This window comes from Cherax quadricarinatus, chromosome 31 (genome assembly GCF_038502225.1).
Source record: "Cherax quadricarinatus isolate ZL_2023a chromosome 31, ASM3850222v1, whole genome shotgun sequence".
NCBI lineage: Eukaryota > Metazoa > Arthropoda > Malacostraca > Decapoda > Parastacidae > Cherax > Cherax quadricarinatus.
In genome coordinates this window covers 37,844,264-37,870,252 of record NC_091322.1, presented here as the reverse complement: position 1 = coordinate 37,870,252, position 25,989 = coordinate 37,844,264, and the positions used below count along the sequence as shown (strand labels likewise).

General features: G+C 38.6%; 1 protein-coding gene across 9 annotated transcripts in view; it reads right to left on the bottom strand.

The window, feature by feature from the left end:
• Positions 1–2,563: 2,563 nt before the first annotated feature.
• Positions 2,564–25,989, bottom strand: part of LOC128699015 (cubilin) — a 421,279-nt gene continuing 397,853 nt past the window's right edge. For 7 of the 9 annotated variants that reach the window (XM_070090389.1, XM_070090391.1, XM_070090383.1 and 4 more), the window contains 5 exons: positions 24,734–24,922; positions 24,178–24,375; positions 18,867–18,995; positions 10,005–10,189; positions 2,564–3,891 (listed from right to left, as the gene is read on the bottom strand). In XM_070090389.1, coding sequence (XP_069946490.1) covers positions 3,805–3,891; positions 10,005–10,189; positions 18,867–18,995; positions 24,178–24,375; positions 24,734–24,922 — 788 coding nt within the window. In that variant the 3' untranslated portion in view covers positions 2,564–3,804. Of the gene's footprint in view, positions 3,892–9,991; positions 10,190–18,866; positions 18,996–24,177; positions 24,376–24,733; positions 24,923–25,989 lie in introns of all 9 variants that reach the window. The other 2 variants (XM_070090387.1, XM_070090385.1) reach the window with 2 other exon arrangements.

Here is a 25,989-nt window from a genome sequence, read left to right as displayed (position 1 = left end):
AGAGGAATATTTTGTCATCACACAGGAAACACACAAGAGAAAATTTAAATGACTGTGAAAGGTTCCATAACACTGAAAATGTTATTACTTGAGAAAAAGTCCCATAAAATATATTTTTATTGATTACAGAACTCTGATTATAAAAAAAATATTATTTATTAAGTGTTTGATTTATGCTGCCAATTTGAGGAAGTTTCCAGAACTTAGGAAAAACACTGCCACAATCACAAGACAGAATTATTTTTGTTCTTTTTATAACAAAACATGGAAGTATGTTGGTTCTTGGCATGTCATTCTTTATATTCTCTTGCCAATTATTACAAATTCTTTGTTTATGAGCTGGACTATCTTTTTCTGTTGGCTCATAAAATATTTTCTTAAACCTCTGGTATCTGGCATTGACCAGTCAGGCATCCCAAGGCATGGCCAGCAGCTCTTGCTTCACTGGATGCCTTCACAGACACACCTACATAAGCTGTTCGCCATTACTTTTCACTGTTGAAAGCTCCTGAGTATTGGCAGCAACACGAGAGGCCCAGAGCTATCATTCAATTTCCCTTTGTGATTATTTTCCATATATATATATATATATATATATATATATATATATATATATATATATATATATATATATATATATATATATATATATATATCAGTACATAATGCAAAAATCGTGAACAAGCGATACAAAATGCAAAACTACGGGAGAGTTGAATTATAGCTCTAGGCCTTTCATGTTGCAACCAACACATCATGAGCTTGCAATGTTGCAGAAAACAGGTCCAAGCAAATATGATCCGAGGAAGCGTCTTTGCTTGAAGTAAAGACGCTTCCTCGGATCATATTTGCTTGGACCTACTCCTCCTTTCTGCAACATTGCAAGCTCCTGATGTGCTGATACGAAAAGCCTAGAGCTATCATTCAATTCCTCCCGTGGTGTTTATGTGTGTGTATATAATATATATATATATATATATATATATATATATATATATATATATATTATATATATATATATATACACACATTTAATGTGGTGCCTTGGTCCATTTGGACTAAGGCACCCGCTTGTTTGGTATTTGTGATGGCTAGGGTGACACTCTCGTGGGCTCAAATCACATCTGTGATTGTGAACACTCAAGGAATAGCACAATGATCTAAATAAGATACATTATTAGTGAAAATGTCGCTGGGATGACATAGGTGCGTACGACATTCATTATGAATGCCATAATTTGTACACAACCTTCCTTGCTAACCTCCCATCAACTGTATCAGATAGTTGTTATGGTGAGGTTTAAGGGCTGCATCGGCCTGAGGAACTGGTACTCTGACATCGGCCTGAGGAACTGGTACCCTGACATCGGCCGAATCCTTGATACCGTCCCAGTGAAGTCCAAACTATGCTAGTCTCCGTGTGTTTACAATCACTATTGATAAAGGCACCACGCAGGGTGCACCATACTATATATAATGTACAGTATGTATTTGTGTATGTATGCATGTATACTATATATATGTATGTCGTGCGTAATAAACAGGACTTGCTGAATAAGCCCAACTCCCTTAAATTTGGACTTTTCCAAAACAAAATTTAGATTAATACACATTTTTTCATTAACAATGATGTATTTTTTTGACCAAACTTAACTTAGAAACCTACCCTAAATTAAGGTCAAATTCTACTGAATATATCATAAATCTGTTTAAATTTATTTAACATTTCTTTAAATAAATGGCATATATATTTTCTAGTTATGCTCTTATTGATATTCGTAGATTTATGACAATTCTTTTACTCTGCTTTTTTTGGCAGAAAGATCCTTGCTTTTTAGGCCTAATTCGCTGGACTGGCTTATTTCGCACGACACACACAATATATATAGTATATATTTATATATACTATATATATATATTTATATATATTTATATATATATATATATATATTTATTTATTTATTACACCAATGAGAATTCATATGGCAAAACAATTATTGCAACCAAAAAATATTCATTAAAAATTATTAATTATTTTTCACAAAAAATGCAAAACAAATATAAAACAGCATAAATACAACAAAAAAAAAATCATGAATTAATTTTTATGATAAATGCAAAGCAAAAAAATTGTTTCTGCTGCTTGTGCTGGCACAGCCCGACAACCATATGAAACTGTCGAGTATTGCACTTGCAAGTTATTATTAAGGTTGCAGTCAATATGACAAAGCAGCCCATCAACATTTGTGCCACATACACTGATAAAACCCGCTTTAAGTTTGTAAAGACCTGGGCCAGGAATCAAATAAGGTTTCCTTGCTCACGTGATTCCATGTCAGGGGAAGACCACAGTAATTACAGCAGAAGCTTCTGCCATGAGCTGGCCACCTGACTCTCCCAGGGCCCAAGTGGTAGTGTTCAAACTCCAGCAGCTGGAGTTTATATGTGGGTTCAGGGAATGACAAGTTGCAAGGCATTGGTTATTCTTCCAGATGTAAAATTTGATCTATGAAGAATTACCAGCTGGTTAAATTGTTGCAAAAAGGAGATTTAAATGCTAATATAATTCAACCAGTTAAAATATCATAACTAATTACAAAGAATGGTAGGGTAACCCATAACGAGACTGTGACTAGTTCTAAACAAGTAGTGAGGCATGAAGTCACATCTTTGAAATGGAAAATTTATATAAGAGTCAACAAGCAAAGAGAAGACTGCCAGGCCTCACTACTGCAAAAAGCACAGATGAAACAGATGTGCAGCAAAGGGCAACAGGTCTCTGAATATCAGTTTATGGACAAGAAAAAGGGATCAGAACAAATATTCTCATGTCAACATCACAACAACTAGACTGTCTCTTAGCCTATCTGATATTGAGCACATGTCTATGAAGAGTTATTGGTGACCTCATTACCAAATGAGCACCATAATACCTGGTAATGCGCTTTCAGGTAACACAAGCATCACTAAATGTTCATTTGTCAACATTATGATTCCAAGGACTTCCTTATAAACAAATTCAAAAGCAATCAACTGATTTGTCACGGAAATCTAGTAATACAAAAAATATTTTCCATTAACAAAGAGCAAGCGTAAGGGAACAGCCTCCCATTTTCCCTTGGGATATTTTGCTGCTTTTAGATGTAGTTTAAATGTGTACCTTCCATTATGGTTAGAAACACGTCAGAAAAAATTTCAGCGTATTTTCACTATATGGCGTGGCATTCTTTTAGTTTTATGTCTATGGATATAAGTCACATTTACTTCTTAGCACAATAAAATTACTGATTGCCGTTGCATCATAAACCACAACTGATAGTCGCACCACTCGTTTTAGCACCTGTAAGAAGCCTTTTAAATGAAGGCTGACAGTTCCATCGTAGCAGGTGATCCATGTCAATAATAGAGTCACAATGTTTTCTCTAACATCCCAGCATTATGATACAACAATGCGCTGGATTAATAACAATACTGGATCTATACTTTTGTTTTCTTTTCATTTTTTTTTATGTCTGCACTGCTACACGTGTTGAAAAAATATAAAAATCACAAATATCACTTTTTCGGAACAAGATTTTGAGGTGTGACCCTCTGGATACTGTACATTTGCAGTTCTGAATACTATATGTGGACCTTCTGAATCTGGTGTCCATCAAATATCCACGCGGACATCAGTTGGATTCGCCCAGCTCAGTACATGAGGAGCTCGTGGTGCGACAGAGTAGTGGGTGTGGGTGTTCGAGACTCCTCAGCACCACCCCCAGAGGCTGAGAGCCCACAAGGGGGGTGGTGCTGGGCGTAATCTCAGACGACTGTTTCTGTACGCAAGGAGGTGCGGCTGAGGTGGTGCGCCTGTCGAGCTCCCAGTACTGGTGATAGGCTGCGATCACCCTGAAAAAAAGATAAAAATCAAATATCTCACGAAAGATTTGAAGAATTTAAAAGTAAGCACGTTAGATGGAGTGCAGTACCTATCTGGAATAACTTTGTTAAAAATTGTTCCCAAGTAAAGAATATAAAAATGTAATGTCACACTCGTAAATCACTGAAGGTCTATATGTATTTTGAAAATATATTAAACAAAAAGGCACCGAGTATTTAAATCCCACAGGATAATCTAATGTTTTATGCTGAGGAGGGTTTCAGGGAAGAGAACAAATTATTCTGTTTTGTTTCTTGTCAATTTGCAAAATGTGGGTAAGACTGTATTCCACGGAATTTGTGAAGGCGCTAAAACCAAAAAACAGGATAAGATTAAAATTTCCAAATTCTGAATATTATATGTAAGTATTCAGATATCTGGTTTCCGGTTAAGTAACAATATATTGGAGTTTTTATGCAGTAAAACTCAGGTTAGGATATGCAGGAGTGAGGGGAGACAACTATTTTTCAGTGAAGGTAGGACTTGGAAGTGTGATGTTACCATGATTGTTAAACATACAATATTTATATATGAGGTTATAAAGTGAAAGCCAGGGGTGTTGGGGAAAGGCATGGGATTAAAAGATGTTGAGACTGATACAAAGTGGGAGTTGTCACAGTTGATTTTTGCTGATGACAGTTCTTTTGAGGGATTCTGAAGAAAAGTTGCAAAGGTTGGTGTACGAATTTGGGAGGGTATGTAAAAGAAGGAAATTAAAAGTAAACATAGAAAAGAGTAAGGTAATAATGAAAAGACTAGGTAATGATAGATTGAATATCAAAATGGAGGGAGTATGAGGGAAGTAGAAGTGTTCAGATATTTAAGAGATATGTCAACCGAAACAGGTATAGGTAGGTTCGCCAGGACGGGTCCCGGCTTGGGTTTTCTCCATGCAGTGACCCAGCATCAGCCAATAGGTCCATGAGAGACGAGGTAAACCACACAAGACACGAAGGAAAAAAAGGTAGGTGGTGTGATGAGGCATCTTCAGAGAGAAAGAAGTTTATCTACCTGGAGTCTACCTACCTGGAGCGTATTCCAGGGATCAACACCCCCACGGCCAGGTCCATGACCAGGCCTCCCAGTGGATCAAGGCCTGATCAATCAGGCTGTTACTGCTGGCCGCACGTAGTCTAACATACAAACCACAGCTCGGCTGATCCGGCATCGACTTTAAGTATCTGTTCAGCTCCCACTTAAAGACATCCAGGGGTCAATTGGTAATTCTCCTTACGCATGGTGGGTGGCTGTTGAGCAGTCTTGGGCCCCTGATACTTATGGTGTTTTCTAATAGCATACCAATGGCACCCCTACTTTTCATTGGGGTATTTTGCACCGCCTGCCCAGTCTTTTACTTTCTTAGGGAGTGATTTGTGTGTGCAGATTTGGGACCATTCCTTCCAGGATTTTCCAAGTGTAGATTGTGATATAGCTATCTTGCCTGCGTTCCAGTGAGTACAAGTTAAGTGCTTCCAAGTGTTTCCAGTAGTTGCTGTGTTTGACAGAACTTATATGTGCAGTAAAGGTTCTCTGTACACTCTCTAGATCTGCAATTTCACCTGCTTTGAATGAAGATGTTAATATACAGCAATATTCCAACCTAGAGAGGACAAGTGATTTGAAAAGGATCATCACTGGCTTGGCATCCCTTGTTTTGAACGTTCTCAATATCCATCCTATCATTTTCTTTCCAGCTGTGATCGTGGCACTGTTGTGATCCTTGAAAATGAGATCCTCAGACATTACCACTCCCAGGTCCCTTACATTATTTTTATTCACTCTATTGTATGATCAGAATTTATATGATACAGAGTCTATGGAGGCAAAATAGGGAATGCAGCAGAGGATACTGGTACCAACACTATTATATGGGTGTGAGGCATGAATTTTGATGGCTGCAGCGAGGAGGCTACAGTCAACGGTGATGTCATGTTTGACTTGTCCATACATCTCTCCCTTCACAGTATTCAGCAGAGGAACCTTCACTTGTGAGACAAACATGCTACAACTGGGGTCACCAAGGGTATAATTCAGAGGGGTGAGGAGGTGTTGTTGAGGAAGTCTGGGCATGGATAGAGGATGGACAGGGATGGAATGATGAAGTGGCCGCAAAATTCTGGAACAGAAGGTAGGTGTAGGGGTCGCTCCAGGATCGACTGGAGGGAAGAGGTAAAAGAGGCTTTGAGTTTTAGGGTCTTCAGCATCCAGCAGACTTGTGTGAGCATGTTAGATTTATATAACTGGCAGAACTATAGGGCTGTTTGGAGGCTGGAGCCCCCTCCCCTTAAAAAAAAAAAAATCCTCATTCACCCAAAGTCCACATAAGAGAAATTGTAGCAAATATCCAACCAAATATCCACCTCAAGCTTCTTCTTTTCCCTTACAGAAATTCTGGTGCTGAACCTGGAGTGGATTTTTTATAATGGATGTGCTGTTGGAGTGCAAACAAGATAACATTTATGAAGGGATTCAGGGAAAAGCAGTTAGCCAGACTTGAGACCTGGAGTCAAGAAGGGTAATTAATGCCTGCATTCTGAAGATGGGATGGAGATGTTGTAGTCAGGAGGTAATCTGAATTCTGATGTTAGCACACTTCTGGCAAGACAGTAATTGAATGAATGATGGTGATTGTTTTCTTCTTTGGGTCACCCTATCTTGGTGGGAGAGGTAATAGATAACACACACACACACACACACACACACACACACACACACACACACACACACACACACACACACACACACACACACACACACACACACACATACACACATAGTGGAATAGTCTGGAGAGTGATGTAGTGGAGGCAGGATCTATACATAGTTTTAAGAAGAGGTATGATAAAGCTCATGGAGCAGAGAGTGTACCTAGTAGCAACCAGCAAAGAGGCAGAGCCAGGAGCTGTGATCTGACCCCTGAACAACAATTAGGTGAGTGTGTGTGTGTGTGTGTGTGTGTGTGTGTGTGTGTATATATATATAAATATATATACATATATATAATATATATATATATATATATATATATATATACATATATATAATATATGTATATATATATATTCTTTCTTTCAACACACCGGCCGTATCCCACCGAGGTGGGGTGGCCCAAAAGGAAAACCGAAAGTTTCTCCTTTTACATTTAGTAATATATACAGGAGAAGAGGTGACTAGCCCCTTGCTCCCGGCATTTTAGTTGCCTCCTACAACACGCATGGCTTACGGAGGAAGAATTCTGTTCCACTTCCCCATGGAGGTAAGAGAAAATAAACAACAAGAACTAGTAAGAAAATATTAGAAAACCCAGAGGGGTGTGTATATATATGCTTGTACATGTATGTGTAGTGTGACCTATGTGTAAGTAGAAGTAGCAAGACGTACCTGAAATCTTGCATGTTTATGAGACAGAAAAAAAGACGCCAGCAAACCTACCATCATGTAAAACAATTACAGGCTTTCGTTTTACACTCACTTGGCAGGACAGTAGTACCTCCCTGCCAAGTGAGTGTAAAACGAAAGCCTGTAATTGTTTTACATGATGGTAGGATTGCTGGTGTCCTTTTTTCTGTCTCATTAACATGCAAGATTTCAGGTACGTCTTGCTACCTCTACTTACACTTAGGGCACATTACACATACAAGTACAAGCATATATATACACACATCTCTCTGGGTTTTCTTCTATTTTCTTTCTGGTTCTTATTTTTGTTTATTTCCTCTTAACTCCATGGGGAAGTGGAACAGAATTCTTCCTCCGTAAGCCATGCGTGTTGTAAGAGGCGACTAAAATGCCAGGAGCAAGGGGCTAGTAACCCCTTCTCCTGTATATATTACTATATGTAAAAGGAGAAGCTTTCGTTTTTCCTTTTGGGCCACCCCACCTTGGTGGGATACTGCCGGTGTGTATATATATATATATATACACACACACACACGCACACACATATATAAGTGTAACAAGAACCATTACAGTACTAAGGATAAATGAAGTTACGATCGATGAGAAAAAAAATAACGAATGATCGATTTATGGCATTTGTATGACCTTGACATTTTTTTAACATATTGTGTTTATATCTTTTGTGTGAGCGAGGTTATTATAATCATAGTTCTCTCTCCCAACCTGTCTCGTGAAAACAAACATTCTTTCAGTATATACTGACCAAATAATCTTTTTATTATACCAGAAAATCAATTACTGTTTTTTTTAACACTGGCTATCTCCCAAGGCAGGGGTGATCAAAAAAGTGAAACACATTTACCATCATTCATTCAATAGTTGTTCTGTCAGAAGCACACAGACATCACAATCCACATGATCCTCTGAACTGAAACATCTTCACCCCTTCCGTCGAAGAGCAAACAATATACTTTTCACCTCCAGGATTCAAGTCCAGCTAACCGTTTTTCCTGAATCCCTTCATAAGTATTACCTTGCTCACATTCTAAGCGTACATCCATTAAAAACCCCTTGTCTTCAATCACTCATAATATGCTCACACAAACCTGCTGGATGCTCAAGCCACTAAAACTCAAAGCCTCCTGTACACTCTCCCTCCAGCCATTCATTTGAAGACACCGACTATTCCTACTTTCCACACCAGATTTATGCACCCTTATCGTCATCCTATCCTTCTTCATTCTCTCTAAATGACCAAACCACCTCAGCAATCCCTCCTCAGTCCTCTGATTCCACATCTTCTCTTAATGTATACACTCCAAACCCTCTACATAATAGTCACAACACACTGCTCTCATGCAAAACATCTCCACTGCATTGAGCCTCCTTCTCACTGCAATGTTCAAAGTTTATGGCTCACACCCATTGAAAAGTGTTGACACCACTATGCTCTGATACATTCATTTTACATATACTTCTTTCACTCTACAAATGCATTAATGCACCACCTGCCTTTTGCTCTTATCTATTCTATGCTTCATTGTCTTTCATAAATCCTTCTGCTAACATGTCGATTCCCAAATATCCGTATATATCTACTTCCTCCATGCTCCCTCCTTCTAATGTGATATTCAATCCAGCATTCCCTAGACTTTTTTATGTTACCCTCATCACCATACTCTTTTGTATGTTCACTTATAATTTCCTATTTTTATACACATCCTCCTGAACTATTATAACTGGTCCTCAGAATCTCTCAAAAAGAACTGAATCATCGGCAAAGAATAACTATAATAACTCCCACTTTGTATCAGACACAGCAGCTTTTAACCTCACACTTCTCTTTGACACCCTAATGGTCATCTTTTGTAACTCCCATCCATAAATTTATTAAGCTTGCTTGAAATACTCAGCATAACCACGGGTTTTCTGCATGCATTCAAGTGTTATGCATTCCAGTATAAGCAATGTATCATGTGGAAATAAACTTGAATTTGAATTTGAGAGCATCTATGTCTAAGGCCTACTCTTAACGTAAAATAATCCCCGTCTCTCCCGTTCACCTTAACCTGAGCCTCAATAATCTCGTAAAAAAAATCTTTACTTCTTTAGTCACCTATATTAATTTATTATGTTTTATGAATAAGCCTCTGTCATATTGCTGTGCATTCTGTTTTGCAAAATACATGTACTTATTTTATTTATATAAGCTAAGGACATATTTTGGGTCAATCTTTATTATATAGGTTTGTTGACTTATGAGTGACGATATACAATAGATAAAGTTAAATATACATCAGATGAAGCAACTCACAAAAACACTTAATGTAAAAAAAAGGATATGTAATATGGCTCCCAATTGTGTGTTAGTGGAATATATTTTTACAAAATATTACACGAAAATGTGCATAAAAATGGTCCAATCGTGTGAAAAATCAAACGGAAAGGAAAATAATATTAGCAGCAGGAGCCATTAACTAAAGGATAGTTGTAAGCAAGAGCATCGCACATGTCTTTTGCACACCAAACATTCGTAAGAGGTTTTAATTTGACTAAATAGGTGTATTATTAAACCAACCACATCTGCAGTCAACACATCTACACATTTTTTCTATGAAAAAAAAGGAGGACAGCTAAATTGAAGAGGGCAAACATGATGTACGTTAATACCGCTGTGGCATACACTGTCCACTGAGGCAAAGCGAGCCCCACGTTCGCACACATGTACGTGGTGGGGTAGACCACCGTCCTCCCGTCGCTTGACGTGTTTACGGTGACACCAGATGCACACCACGATCAGCAGGACTGATGAGATGCCCAGCCCCACACCCACCAACATTAACACATTTACCACGGGATCTTTTACACCTGGGGAGAGACAAAGGTTTTAATAGTGACAGTCGCTAATGACTAGTTGAAGTACTGTCGTTGTAAATTTTAAATATTCAATTAATGTGGCAAACTGATTACCTTAAGTTCTACGACTTTTAATTGTTTGTCAAATTCTTGTGTAAAAATTCGTCCATATCAAGAAGACAAAATAAATTACAAAAGTGTTTTATATTTATTAGCTATATATTTCTTATGAAATATTTATTTTTACATCTTTCAAATACATACTTAGAAAACTCAACACATTTTAATATTGAAAAGTAAATAACTGAAGGTACACAATCAAAGATTCCTAGTTGATAATGGAGTTTACAACCTAAATTAATTACAAGACTCATTTATTTAATAAACGATGAACTGCAGATATAAAAAGACCAGCAGACAAAAATCTGTAATGTCTACTGCTCTGCAAACTTGGTGTACATATACATATATACATATACATACATACATACATACATACATTATATATATATATATATATATATATATATATATATATATATATATATATATATATATAGGGGTCGTCCTCGAAAGGGTTGGAGAGAGGGGGTAAAGGAGGTTTTGTGGGCAAGGGGCTTGAACTTCCAGCAAGCGTGCGTGAGTGTGTTAGATAGGAGTGAATGGAGACGAATGGTACTTGGGACCTGACGATCTGTTGGAGTGTGAGCAGGGTAATATTTAGTGAAGGGATTCAGGGAAACCGGTTATTTTCATATAGTCGGACTTGAGTCCTGGAAATGGGAAGTACAATGCCTGCACAATAAAGGAGGGGTTTGGGATATTGGCAGTTTGGAGGGATATGTTGTGTATCTTTATATGTGTATGCTTCTAGACAGTTGTATTCTGAGCACCTCTGCAAAAACAGTGATAATGTGCGAGTGTGGTGAAAGTGTTGAATGATGATGAAAGCATTTTCTTTTTGGGGATTTTCTTTCTTTTTTGGGTCACCCTGCCTCGGTGGGAGATGGCCGACTTGTTGAAAATATAAAATATATATATAGATATATATATATATATATATATATATATATATATATATATATATATATATATATATATATATACAGTGGACCCCCGCATAGCGGACGCCTTGCATAGCGGACAATCCGCATAGCGGACGCTTTGTTCGCTAAAATTTTGCCCCGCATAGTGGACAAAAACCCGCTCAGCGGCCTTCGTCCGAGACGCGTCCAATGTGCGCCCTCAGCCAGCCTCACATGTGCCGCCTGTGCCATTGTTTACCAGCCAGCCTCCGCGGTAACATTCAAGCATACACTCGGAATATTTTGTATTATTACAGTGTTTTCGGTGCTGTTTCTGGAAAATAAGTGACCATGGGCCCCAAGAAAGCTTCTAGTTCCAACCCTACAGCAATAAGGGTTAGGATTCCTATTGAAATAAAGAAAGAGATCATTGATAAGTATGAAAGTGGAGTACGTATCACCGACCTGGTCAGGTTGTACAAGAAACCAAAATCAACCATCTCTTCTATTGTGGGCAAGAAAACGGCAATCAAGGAAGCTGTTGTTGCCAAAGGTTTAACTGTGTTTTCGAAACAAAGATCGCAAGTGATGGAAGATGTTGAGAGACTCTTATTGGTGTGGATAAATGAAAAACAGCTAGCAGGAGATAGCGTCTCTCAAGCGATCATATGTGAAAAGGCTAGGAAGTTGCATGACGATTTAATTAAAAAAATGCCTGCAACTAGTGATGATGTGAGTGAATTTAAGGCCAGCAAAGGTTGGTTTGAGAGATTTAAGAAGCGTAGTGGCATCCATAGTGTGATACGGCATGGTGAGGCTGCCAGTTCGGACCACAAAGCGGCTGAAAAATATGTGCATGAATTCAAGGAGTACATAGAAACTGAAGGACTGAAACCTGAACAAGTGTTTAATTGTGATGAAACAGGCCTGTTCTGGAAGAAAATGCCAAGCAGGACCTACATTACTCAGGAGGAAAAGGCACTCCCAGGACATAAGCCTATGAAAGACAGGCTTACTTTGTTGATGTGTGCCAATGCTAGTGGTGATTGCAAAGTTAAGCCTTTATTAGTGTATCACTCTGAAACTCCCAGAGCGTTCAGGCAAAAGAATGTCCTCAAGGATAATTTGTGTGTGCTGTGGAGGGCAAACAGTAAGGCATGGGTCACTAGGGAATTTTTCTATAACTGGTTACACCATGCATTTGCCCCCAATGTGAAAGATTACCTAACTGAAAAGAAATTAGACCTTAAGTGCCTCCTGGTGTTAGACAATGCCCCTGGTCATCCTACAGACGTGGCAGAGCGACTTTATGGGGACATGAGCTTCATTAAGGTGAAGTTTTTGCCTCCTAATACCACTCCTCTCCTGCAGCCCATGGACCAGCAGGTCATTTCCAACTTCAAGAAACTGTACACAAAAGCTCTGTTTCAAAAGTGCTTTGAAGTGACCACAGACACTCGATTGACTCTAAAAGAGTTTTGGAAGGATCACTTTAATATCCTCAATTGTGTAAACCTTATAGGTAAGGCTTGGGAGGGAGTGACTAAGAGAACCTTGAACTCTGCTTGGAAGAAACTGTGGCCAGAATGTGTAGACAAAAGGGATTTTGAAGGGTTTGAGGCTAACCCTGAGAGGAGTATACCAGTTGAGGAATCAATTGTGGAATTGGGGAAGTCCTTGGGGTTGGAGGTTAGTGGGGAGGATGTGGAAGAGTTGGTGGAGGAGGACAATGAAGAACTAACCACTGATGAGCTGATAGATCAACTTCAAGAGCAAGAGGCCAGACCTGGGGAAACTGGTTCAAAGGAGGGGAGAGAGAAATTGAAGGAATTGCCTACTTCAAAGATTAAGGAAATGTGTGCAAAATGGCTTGAAGTGCAAACCTTTTTTGATGAAAATCACCCTCACACAGCTATTGCAAGCCGTGCTGGTGACTGTTACAATGACACTGTTGTGAACCACTTTAGACAAATCATAAAGGAACGAGAGGTACAGGCCACTATGGACAGATATGTTGTGCGAAAGAAGTCCAGTGACTCTGAAGCTGGTCCTAGTGGCATTAAAAGAAGAAGGGAAGTAACCCCAGAAAAGGACTTGCTACCTCAAGTCCTAATGGAAGGGGATTCCCCTTCTAAACACTAACACTCTCTCTCCCCTCCTCCCATCCCATCAATCATCACCAGATCTTCAATAAAAGTAAGTGTCATGTAATTGTGCATGCCTTTTTCAGTTTGTGTGTACTAAAATTAACATTTTTTTGTGGTAAAAAAATTTTTTTTCATACTTTTGGGTGTCTTGCACGGATTAATTTTATTTCCATTATTTCTTATGGGGAAAATTCATTCGCATAGCGAACATTTCGCATAACAGCCAGCCCTCTTGCACGGATTAAGGTCGCTATGCGGGGGTCCACTGTATATATATATATATATATATATATTTATATATATATTATATATATATTTATATATATATATTTATATATATATATATTTATATATATATATATATATTATATATATATATATATTTTATTATTTTTTATTATCACACCGGCCGATTCCCACCAAGGCAGGGTGGCCCGAAAAAGAAAAACTTTCACCATCATTCACTCCATCACTGTCTTGCCAGAAGGGTGCTTTACACTACAGTTTTTAAACTGCAACATTTACACCCCTCCTTCAGAGTGCAGGCACTGTACTTCCCATCTCCAGGACTCAAGTCCGGCCTGCCGGTTTCCCTGAATCCCTTCATAAATGTTACTTTGCTCACACTCCAACAGCACGTCAAGTATTAAAAACCATTTGTCTCCATTCACTCCTATCAAACACGCTCACGCATGCCTGCTGGAAGTCCAAGCCCCTCGCATACAAAACCTCCTTTACCCCCTCCCTCCAACCCTTCCTAGGCCGACCCCTACCCCGCCTTCCTTCCACTACAGACTGATACACTCTTGAAGTCATTCTGTTTCGCTCCATTCTCTCTACATGTCCGAACCACCTCAACAACCCTTCCTCAGCCCTCTGGACAACAGTTTTGGTAATCCCGCACCTCCTCCTAACTTCCAAACTACGAATTCTCTGCATTATATTCACACCACACATTGCCCTCAGACATGACATCTCCACTGCCTCCAGCCTTCTCCTCGCTGCAACATTCATCACCCACGCTTCACACCCATATAAGAGCGTTGGTAAAACTATACTCTCATACATTCCCCTCTTTGCCTCCAAGGACAAAGTTCTTTGTCTCCACAGACTCCTAAGTGCACCACTCACTCTTTTTCCCTCATCAATTCTATGATTCACCTCATCTTTCATAGACCCATCTGCTGACACGTCCACTCCCAAATATCTGAATACGTTCACCTCCTCCATACTCTCTCCCTCCAATCTGATATTCAATCTTTCATCACCTAATCTTTTTGTTATCCTCATAACCTTACTCTTTCCTGTATTCACCTTTAATTTTCTTCTTTTGCACACCCTACCAAATTCATCCACCAATCTCTGCAACTTCTCTTCAGAATCTCCCAAGGGAGGGAAGGAGTATATGGAGAAAAAGAGAGAGGTTAAGAGAGTGGTGAAGCAATGTAAAAAGAGAGCAAATGAGAGAGTGGGTGAGATGTTATCAACAAATTTTGTTGAAAATAAGAAAAAGTTTTGGAGTGAGATTAACAAGTTAAGAAAGCCTAGAGAACAAATGGATTTGTCAGTTAAAAATAGGAGAGGAGAGTTATTAAATGGAGAGTTAGAGGTATTGGGAAGATGGAGGGAATATTTTGAGGAATTGTTAAATGTTGATGAAGATAGGGAAGCTGTGATTTCGTGTATAGGGCAAGGAGGAATAACAGCTTGTAGGAGTGAGGAAGAGCCAGTTGTGAGTGTGGGGGAAGTTCGTGAGGCAGTAGGTAAAATGAAAGGGGGTAAAGCAGCCGGGATTGAGGGATAAAGATAGAAATGTTAAAAGCAGGTGGGGATATAGTTTTGGAGTGGTTGGTGCAATTATTTAATAAATGTATGGAAGAGGGTAAGGTACCTAGGGATTGGCAGAGAGCATGCATAGTTCCTTTGTATAAAGGCAAAGGGGATAAAAGAGAGTGCAAAAATTATAGGGGGATAAGTCTGTTGAGTGTACCTGGTAAAGTGTATGGTAGAGTTATAATTGAAAGAATTAAGAGTAAGACGGAGAATAGGATAGCAGATGAACAAGGAGGCTTTAGGAAAGGTAGGGGGTGTGTGGACCAGGTGTTTACAGTGAAACATATAAGTGAACATTATTTAGATAAGGCTAAAGAGGTCTTTGTGGCATTTATGGATTTGGAAAAGGCGTATGACAGGGTGGATAGGGGGGCAATGTGACAGATGTTGCAAGTGTATGGTGTAGGAGGTAGGTTACTGAAAGCAGTGAAGAGTTTTTACGAGGATAGTGAGGCTCAAGTTAGAGTATGTAGGAAAGAGGGAAATTTTTTCCCAGTAAAAGTAGGCCTTAGACAAGGATGTGTGATGTCACCGTGGTTGTTTAATATATTTATAGATGGGGTTGTAAGAGAAGTAAATGCGAGGGTCTTGGCAAGAGGCGTGGAGTTAAAAGATAAAGAATCACACACAAAATGGGAGTTGTCACAGCTGCTCTTTGCTGATGACACTGTGCTCTTGGGAGATTCTGAAGAGAAGCTGCAGAGATTGGTGGATGAATTTGGAAGGGTGTGCAAAAGAAGAAAATTAAAGGTGAATACAGGAAAGAGTAAGGTTATGAGGATAACAAAAAGATTAGGTGATGAAAGATTGAATATCAGATTGGAGGGAGAGAGTATGGAGGAGGTGAACGTATTCAGATATTTGGGAGTGGACGTGTCAGCGGATGGGTCTATGAAAGATGAGGTGAATCATAGAATTGATGAGGGAAAAAGAGTGAGTGGTGCACTTATGAGTCTGTGGAGACAAAGAACTTTGTCCTTGGAGGCAAAGAGGGGAATGTATGAGAGTATAGTTTTACCAACGCTCTTATATGGGTGTGAAGCGTGGGTGATGAATGTTGCAGCGAGGAGAAGGCTGGAGGCAGTGGAGATGTCATGTCTGAGGGCAATGTGTGGTGTGAATATAATGCAGAGAATTCGTAGTTTGGAAGTTAGGAGGAGGTGCGGGATTACCAAAACTGTTGTCCAGAGGGCTGAGGAAGGGTTGTTGAGGTGGTTCGGACATGTAGAGAGAATGGAGCGAAACAGAATGACTTCAAGAGTGTATCAGTCTGTAGTGGAAGGAAGGCGGGGTAGGGGTCGGCCTAGGAAGGGTTGGAGGGAGGGGGTAAAGGAGGTTTTGTGTGCGAGGGGCTTGGACTTCCAGCAGGCATGCGTGAGCGTGTTTGATAGGAGTGAATGGAGACAAATGGTTTTTAATACTTGACGTGCTGTTGGAGTGTGAGCAAAGTAACATTTATGAAGGGATTCAGGGAAACCGGCAGGCCGGACTTGAGTCCTGGAGATGGGAAGTACAGTGCCTGCACTCTGAAGGAGGGGTGTTAATGTTGCAGTTTAAAAACTGTAGTGTAAAGCACCCTTCTGGCAAGACAGTGATGGAGTGAATGATGGTGAAAGTTTTTCTTTTTCGGGCCACCCTGCCTTGGTGGGAATCGGCCAGTGTGATAATAAAAAAAAAAATAAATATATATATATATAGCTGGAACTGATGGGATCATGACAGAAATGTTAAAAGCAGGGGGGGATATAGTGTTGGAGTGGTTGGTACTTCTGTTTAATAAATGTATGAAAGAGGGGAAGGTACCTAGGGATTGGTGGAGAGCATGTATAGTCCCTTTATATAAAGGGAAAGGGGACAAAAGAGACTGTAAAAATTATAGAGGAATAAGCTTACTGAGTATACCAGGAAAAGTGTACGGTAGGGTTATAATTGAAAGAATTAGAGGTAAGACAGAATGGAGGATTGCGGATGAGCAAGGAGGTTTCAGAGTGGGTAGGGGATGTGTAGATCAAGTGTTTACATTGAAGCATATATGTGAACAGTATTTAGATAAAGGTAGGGAAGTTTTTATTGCATTTATGGATTTAGAAAAGGCATATGATAGAGTGGATAGAGGAGCAATGTGGCAGATGTTGCAAGTATATGGAATAGGTGGTAAGTTATTAAATGCTGTAAAGAGTTTTTATGAGGATAGTGAGGCTCAGGTTAGGGTGTGTAGAAGAGAGGGAGACTACTTCCCGGTAAAAGTAGGTCTTAGACAGGGATGTGTAATGTCACCATGGTTGTTTAATATATTTATAGATGGGGTTGTAAAGGAAGTAAATGCTAGGGTGTTCGGGAGAGGGGTGGGATTAAATTTTGGGGAATCAAATTCAAAATGGGAATTGACACAGTTACTTTTTGCTGATGATACTGTGCTTATGGGAGATTCTAAAGAAAAATTGCAAAGGTTAGTGGATGAGTTTGGGAATGTGTGTAAAGGTAGAGAGTTGAAAGTGAACATAGAAAAGAGTAAGGTGATGAGGGTGTCAAATGATTTAGATAAAGAAAAATTGGATATCAAATTGGGGAGGAGGAGTATGGAAGAAGTGAATGTTTTCAGATACTTGGGAGTTGACGTGTCGGAGGATGGATTTATGAAGGATGAGGTTAATCATAGAATTGATGAGGGAAAAAAGGTGAGTGGTGCGTTGAGGTATATGTGGAGTCAAAAAACGTTATCTATGGAGGCAAAGAAGGGAATGTATGAAAGTATAGTAGTACCAACACTCTTATATGGGTGTGAAGCTTGGGTGGTAAATGCAGCAGCGAGGAGACGGTTGGAGGCAGTGGAGATGTCTTGTTTAAGGGCAATGTGTGGTGTAAATATTATGCAGAAAATTCGGAGTGTGGAAATTAGGAGAAGGTGTGGAGTTAATAAAAGTATTAGTCAGAGGGCAGAAGAGGGGTTGTTGAGGTGGTTTGGTCATTTAGAGAGAATGGATCAAAGTAGAATGACATGGAAAGTATATAAATCTATAGGGGAAGGAAGGCGGGGTAGGGGTCGTCCTCGAAAGGGTTGGAGAGAGGGGGTAAAGGAGGTTTTGTGGGCAAGGGGCTTGGACTTCCAGCAAGCGTGCGTGAGCGTGTTAGATAGGAGTGAATGGAGACGAATGGTACTTGGGACCTGACGATCTGTTGGAGTGTGAGCAGGGTAATATTTAGTGAAGGGATTCAGGGAAACCGGTTATTTTCATATAGTCGGACTTGAGTCCTGGAAATGGGAAGTACAATGCCTGCACTTTAAAGGAGGGGTTTGGGATATTGGCAGTTTGGAGGGATATGTTGTGTGTCTTTATATGTGTATGCTTCTGGACTGTTGTATTCTGAGCACCTCTGCAAAAACAGTGATAATGTGCGAGTGTGGTGAAAGTGTTGAATGATGATGAAAGTATTTTCTTTTTGGGGATTTTCTTTCTTTTTTTTTGGGTCACCCTGCCTCGGTGGGAAACGGCTGACTTGTTGAAAAAAAAAAAAAAAATATATAATATATATATATATAAATATATATATATATATATATATATATATATATATATATATATATATATATATATATATATATATATATATATATATATATATATATATATATATATATATATATATATATATATATATATATATATATATCCCTCTACTTACAATTGTCTTCATCTGATAGATCACCCACACCACAATTAGGTACTCCATTGCATCGAAGATTCTTGGATATGCAGAAGTTGTTTTTGGAGCACAGGAACTGTTCACATTTTGGGCCTGAAGGGAGGAAATCAGTGGAGGAGATGTACTTCACTGTACTATTCTAATCAATATCTCCATTTTGATGATCCATTCAAAATCTTCCGATAGTTTAATTAGTAAAAGTTAGCAAAACTCTATCAAAAGATAATGAATGAGGCCATACTGTTTAAATTTTTTTAATTAAAATATATATATATATATATATATATATATATATATATATATATATATATATATATATATATATATATATATATACTAAAATACTTTACGAAAAGAATCATGCAGTAACTGATTAGAGAGAGAAGTCTACTAGTTTTACGTTTGCATATTATAACTTTTTTTTACAACTTACAACAGGCAACTTTAACTTCATGCATCAGACATTTTCATTACTGATTTTTTTTACATTCAGAGTACTCAAGTTATTTACACTTATTATAAGTTTACCATACATAGCTTATTGGTGGGTGGGGTAGTAAAAAAAATGTTTATATCTTTTCGTTTCACTTAGGGGATGGGTTCAGGAATACAAACTTATCTGTGAAAGCAATTCACAATTAAATTATTATGCTAACAACACACAATTACATGTGACCTTTTCAACAGTGCCACAGAATTATATAAATGTGTTAGAAATAATCCCAAAAAGACAAGCTGTATTATATAAGTAATTATTACTAATGGAATCTTCCTGGTGAAAATTTATGCCATTTATCTTTGAATTCCAACAAAAATGAAAGTACAAAACTAATAGGTATTTTTTTTGTGAAGCACTATGTTAGTATTTCTATGCAAGTAAAAGTTAATGGTTACTGATCTTCTTGCTAAATTATAATTCCTAAATGTAAAGGAAGCCACACTAAGTACTGCTCTACAGTACCTGAGCCAAATTGGGAAAAAATTCTATTCTCAGCAACCTGTTTTGAGGGCTGTACAGGAAACATTGGACAGTTACTAAATTGTCATCAAACTGTTTATTAAATGATAGGAGAATATTTATAGGAAATGCAGTGCCAGTTAATATTTTCTGCAGTCTATCCAGTCACATTGTATTCCACTGGATATACAGCTGGAGTTGAGCAAGGTAACATTTATGAAGGAATTTTGAGGAACCAGTTAACTGGACTTGAGTCTTGGAGGCAGGAAGTACAATGCCCAAACTCTGAGGGAGAGGATGTGCTGTCAAAGTTCAGAGGGGAATCTTCTGAATTATGGTGTCTACACACTTTTGGAAAGAAAGCTATTAAATGAATGATGGTGAATGCGTTTTTTCTTTTGGATGCCCCCCTACCTCAGTGGGTAATAGCTGGTGTGTTAAACAAAATAGTGGCCTAGTGGCTAAAGCCCCCGCTTCACACACGGAGGGCCCCGGGTTCGATTCCCAGTGAGTGGAAACATTTCGACGCATTTCCTTACACCTGTTGTCCTGTTCACCTAGCAGCAAATAGGTACCTGGGTGTTAGTCGACTGGTGTGGGTTGCATCCTGGGGGACAAGATTGTGGACCCCAATGGATATAAGTTAGACAATCCTCAATGATGCACTGACTTTCTTGGGTTATCCTGGGTGGCTAACGCTCTGGAGTTTACCTGGAGAGAGTTCCGGGGGTCAACGCCCCTGTGGCCCAGTCTGTGACCAGGCCTCCTGGTGGATCAGAGCCTGATCAACCAGGCTGTTACTGCTGGCTGCACGCAAACCAACGTACGAGCCACAGCCCGGCTGGTCAGGTACCGAACGAAATCTAATCTTATCTCTTTAACATGCATTCCACAAGGCATGACTGGATAAAACACCTGACTGGATAAAAAAAATGAATGCCCTATTATTTGTATTTTCTTATATAAACTAGTTCCCAGAGAAAGAAAGTTTCCTATTTATAAGACGAAGGTTGGAAGCACTGACCAGTTTATCCACAGGCTCTGGAATCACTATTACACCATTAACTAAATGAGATAGACAGAAATATCTTCCCAGGAGAGAGGATATTTGTGAACCAGTTGAATTTTTAATAGGAGTCTGTCAGGATATAGTTAAACACATTTCTGAGCCTAACTTTGTCCCAGAGGACAATCAAAATTGGACAGATAGGGTAGCTTGCCAGACTAATAAGATAGCTATACTTCAATTCAAATTTTTTGTTTCTGTATTCTATGATACTATCAGCTTAGGTTAATACATATTTTTAATATACGTATTCATCTTTAAATATCTTCTCATATATGGGGCTCCTATCTTAAATATAATGAAGTACTGTATTATGTTTCCTCTCCCAGGCAACTTAAATACCATGACCATATGCATGTACCTGTATTAAAATCGTGATCATAAGAACCTTAATTTAATTAGTGTCAGATTTAAACAAATCCTGTGGCTGGACAACAGTCGGGAAGAACGGATAAAAGTGCGTCAAATCCAGAATAAGTAAGTAAGTAAGTAAGTTTATTCTGGTATACACAAATACAGTTACATAGAATTATCATACATAGCAGCATATGTGTAGAGAACCTAGGATAACCCCAAAAAAGTCAGACAGAGTGACTTATTTCCATTGGGGTCCACTGTTCTTATGGTCTGCTGGACAAATTGATTTTCGGATGTGACTAATGAAGTCTATTGTTGTTGCTGTCTGATGAGTAAATTTATTTTGGATTTAATGAATGAAGTCTGTTAAAATGCAGAACTGTTTGTAAATGTTATGATGAAAAGACAATCGCATCATTCAGATTTAATGTACAATCAGTTTTAGCAGCCATTCCCCTTCCCCTGTTAGTTGTTAAGTCATAAGTTCACTATTTATATGTTTAGTGCAAGCTCAATGAAACAAACCATAAATATTTACTGCCAATTTAAACAGCTTTTTCATCAGTCGAGTAATCAGTAAACACAAAAGGAATCATTTTTCTGAATGAATATGCTCTATGCAAATCACAATGACTGACTTCACCCACCAAAATGTAAATACCAGAGGGTAATAGCGACACGTTTCCTATCTATTAATTCACTTAATCTTTAATCATACACATTAGACACATGCTTACTGACTGAAAATCATTTTATAAACAAATACAATAAATATATTCTAATTCCATACATGCCTAAAGTATTTAAGAAACATAGTGCCTACTTTTAAACATGTGCTTGGAGAAAATGTGACTATATTATACTATTCGTACACGCTTTACTGTTTTCAGTATTTTTTCTTCGAATGTTTTTAAATTTAATTTTCTTTGTTTACCCATGCCTCATAGACATGATCCACATTTGCTAAAAGTTCTCTACCTAATTCTTGCTGTCATAAATATGTCAGGCATTTTTTTTTCATCTTAGCTATTGTTTATCTGTAGCTCATGGTTTTCATCCCTCATCCTTAGAAAATGGGTAAATAATATATGTGTATTAGCTCCCATGAACACAAACCTGTTTTTGCATGTTTTAGTATGTAATAATAATAATAATAATAATGACACTGTGCTCTTGGGAGATTCTGAAGAGAAGTTGCAGAGATTGGTGGATGAATTTGGTAGGGTGTGTAAAAGAAGAAAATTGAAAGTGAATACAAGAAAGAGTAAGGTTATGAGGATAACAAAAAGATTAGGTGATGAAAGATTGGATATCAGATTGGAGGGAGAGAGTATGGAGGAGGTGAATGTATTCAGATATTTGGGAGTGGACGTGTCAGCGGATGGGTCTATGAAAGATGAGGTGAATCATAGAATTGATGAGGGGAAAAGGGTGAGTGATGCACTTAGGAGTCTGTGGAGACAAAGAACTTTGTCCTTGGAGGCAAAGAGGGGAATGTATGAGAGTATAGTTTTACCAACGCTCTTATATGGGTGTGAAGCATGGGTGATGAATGTTGCAGCAAGGAGAAGGCTGGAGGCAGTGGTGATGTCATGTCTGAGAGCAATGTGTGGTGTGAACATAATGTAGAGAATTCGTAGTTTGGAAGTTAGGAGGAGGTGCGGGATTACCAAAACTGTTGTCCAGAGGGCTGAGGAAGGGTTGTTGAGGTGGTTCGGACATGTGGAGAGAATGGAGCGAAACAGAATAACTTCAAGAGTGTATCAGTCTGTAGTGGAAGGAAGGCGGGGTAGGGGTCGGCCTAGGAAAGGTTGGAGGGAGGGGGTAAAGGAGGTTTTGTGTGCGAGGGGCTTGGACTTCCAGCAGGCATGCGTGAGCGTGTTTGATAGGAGTGAATGGAGACAAATGGTTTTTAATACTTGACATGCTGTTGGAGTGTGAGCAAAGTAACATTTATGAAGGGATTCAGGGAAACCAGCAGGCCGGACTTGAGTCCTGGAAATGGGAAGTACAGTGCCTGCACTCTGAAGGAGGGGTGTTAATGTTGCAGATTAAAAACTGTAGTGTAAAGCACCCTTCTGGCAAGACAGTGATGGAGTGAATGATGGTGAAAGTTTTTCTTTTTCGGGCCACCCTGCCTTGGTGGGAATCGGCCAGTGTGATAATAAAATAAAATAATAATAATAATAATAATAATAATAATAATAAATCTTTATGTCTATAAGTACATAATACAACTTATACAAAAGAAGCATCTCTCTTTCCCTTCTAGTGCAAGTCTTATTGTTCTTTCTCTTAAGACATTGTGAGGTGCTTGAGCAGCGTTGTACTGTCCTGCCTTTCGCATTCAACAGCTATGTACAACAATCATCCTCCCTCTTTCCGGCACTTTAGATCGCCAATCTTTCATGAAGGATCTTTAAATATACATGTATCTTCTTCTGGCTCTGTGCTTTGGTCACGAATATTGTTTTTTGCAGTAACCAAAAAGAGTATTGGTACTTTCAAGAATGAATCATGCATTCACAATCTATAGAAAACAAGTGTGGCACTACTCAGCTGCCTGCCATTTCCTTTTGGTATTCTCCAGCTCTAAATAGCCTATTCATCATTATGATTTGTACATAAGCTTTCATATCTAAACAGACTGAAGCAAAATGTCTAAGCAAGATGTTTAATAGAATTATAGTTTGTTATTCTAACCAGAGTTCATATTTTTGGGAGAACTGTTGTAAATCTGTCCATCCCCCATGGCTAATTAATGTGTTAAAGTGTTAGGCAGTTTACAATACATGCAATAAGTATTTTATTATAACAGTTGCAAATTATTGGTAAAACATGTGTGTTATATAAGAATTATTAGGAATTAAGTAGTTATTCAACCAAATGTGTCATGAGCCGCAACTTACTATCCTGAATTTCTGTCCAAATGCCCTCAAATCCCTTTGCTCCCACTGCTCTGTCAGCAGTTAAAAAGGCCACCCTCATTAATGAAGATTTGGAGATTATTATAGAAGCATCGTCGGTCAAGGCATCACCACATAACTCGATTGGTAATTTATCCAGATCTGGCCAAACTCGAACTACTGCTGCTGGACATCCTCTCTCTGCGAAGTAATACCAGACATGGTCATATCAATACAAATCCTTGAGTTTGAGGATATCTGTTACACTTTTTGTTGTATAGTTCAGTACTGTATAGTATCTGCAGTTAAATATCTAAAATTTACGTGAAAGCAATTTTTTTTCTTTGGAGCTCCAATCCTCGAGTTTTGTATGTAATAGGTGTAAATGGTATGTTGGTACTGGCAAACTGTGAAAAAAGACACTTGGGTACAGTTCAGACATTTATTGAAGGTATCAATGTGCCACAAGTGGCTTCATCAGTCCTGAACTGTACAAAAGTGTCCTTTTCCACAGATTCATTAACCTGGTTGTAAGATTGCAAAGATAATGCTGGTTTACCTGCTGGATTTCCTTCAACAGAAAATGACTGAAGCCAAAGCAAAATTTTGTGGTAGGGACGAACGTGAATAAACCAGGTGCAGGAAAATGCCCCTCCCTGACGATCAGGGTCAGGACCGTCGTATTTCTTAGGCCAGTGTGGAGAGTGAATGATTCCATATTCTTCATTGGTGATGTTTCCACCACAGTCTGAGGAAACAAGTCATTAAATACGAACAAATAAAATATATGGAATGTTGCTAGGGTGGTTATATGCTGTAAAAAGTATACCAACAACTACCAAACAAGAAGAACAGTTAAGATAAAACTACTGTATATAAAACACAATCTACAATCAGCATTCAGCTACTGTACCCTTCATGGGCACTTCCTTGATGCCAATGAAAGGCTTTTGATTCAAGATATTAGAGTTAACATCATTTTCTGTAGTTCAAACCTGATTACCTCTTATACCCCAATGGATTTAGCACTTCCCATGAAATTAATAATAATGTCAATCATTTATCGCACTTGAGACATCACATTTACTGCCACATTTACCTGCGGTTCCTATTAAAAAAAAATGATCTTTTCTTCATATATTTTATAATAGGTTTTATAATGTTAAATTATGTTCTAACCAGAATGTGTTTTCTGGTAATTCTACTCATAGATACTTTAAGGGTTTCTTGCTAAATAATACAAGTGAATTAATGTATTAATCCTAATTATTAAAGAGATGGAGGGGTAAGCCAGTGGAAGGCCTCGGTCTGATGACCAAAAGTGGCGGGTCATCATATGACTAAGACCCACATCAGGAAATACTTGTCCTGTTTCCTGACAAAGCATACCTAACCTAATTTAAGTAGATTACTATTATTATTTGTTAGTCATCTTTAGAAGAGAATAAAGAAGATCTTTTAGAAATATTGGTGTAGTATGGTCGCATCTTTTGACGTGCTGGGTGTGAGGTAATCAAAGAATGCGGTGTATTACCTTGCACATACAAATACACAAATGTGACGTGAAAGGAATAAACTAAAATTCTGCAAGGAAAAACTTACTTTGAGAATGAGAGAAAACAACTACAAATGAATATGATGAAGCATCAAGGCGTAGTGCACACGTGTCCGTGATGAAATGAGGTAACCCACAGACACAAACAGCATATGGGCGCCTGGCAAACCTGAGAATAGCGTTCCGATACCTTAGTAAGGAATCGTTCAAGACACAGTACACTGTGTATGTAAGGCCCATACTGGAGTATGCAGCACCAG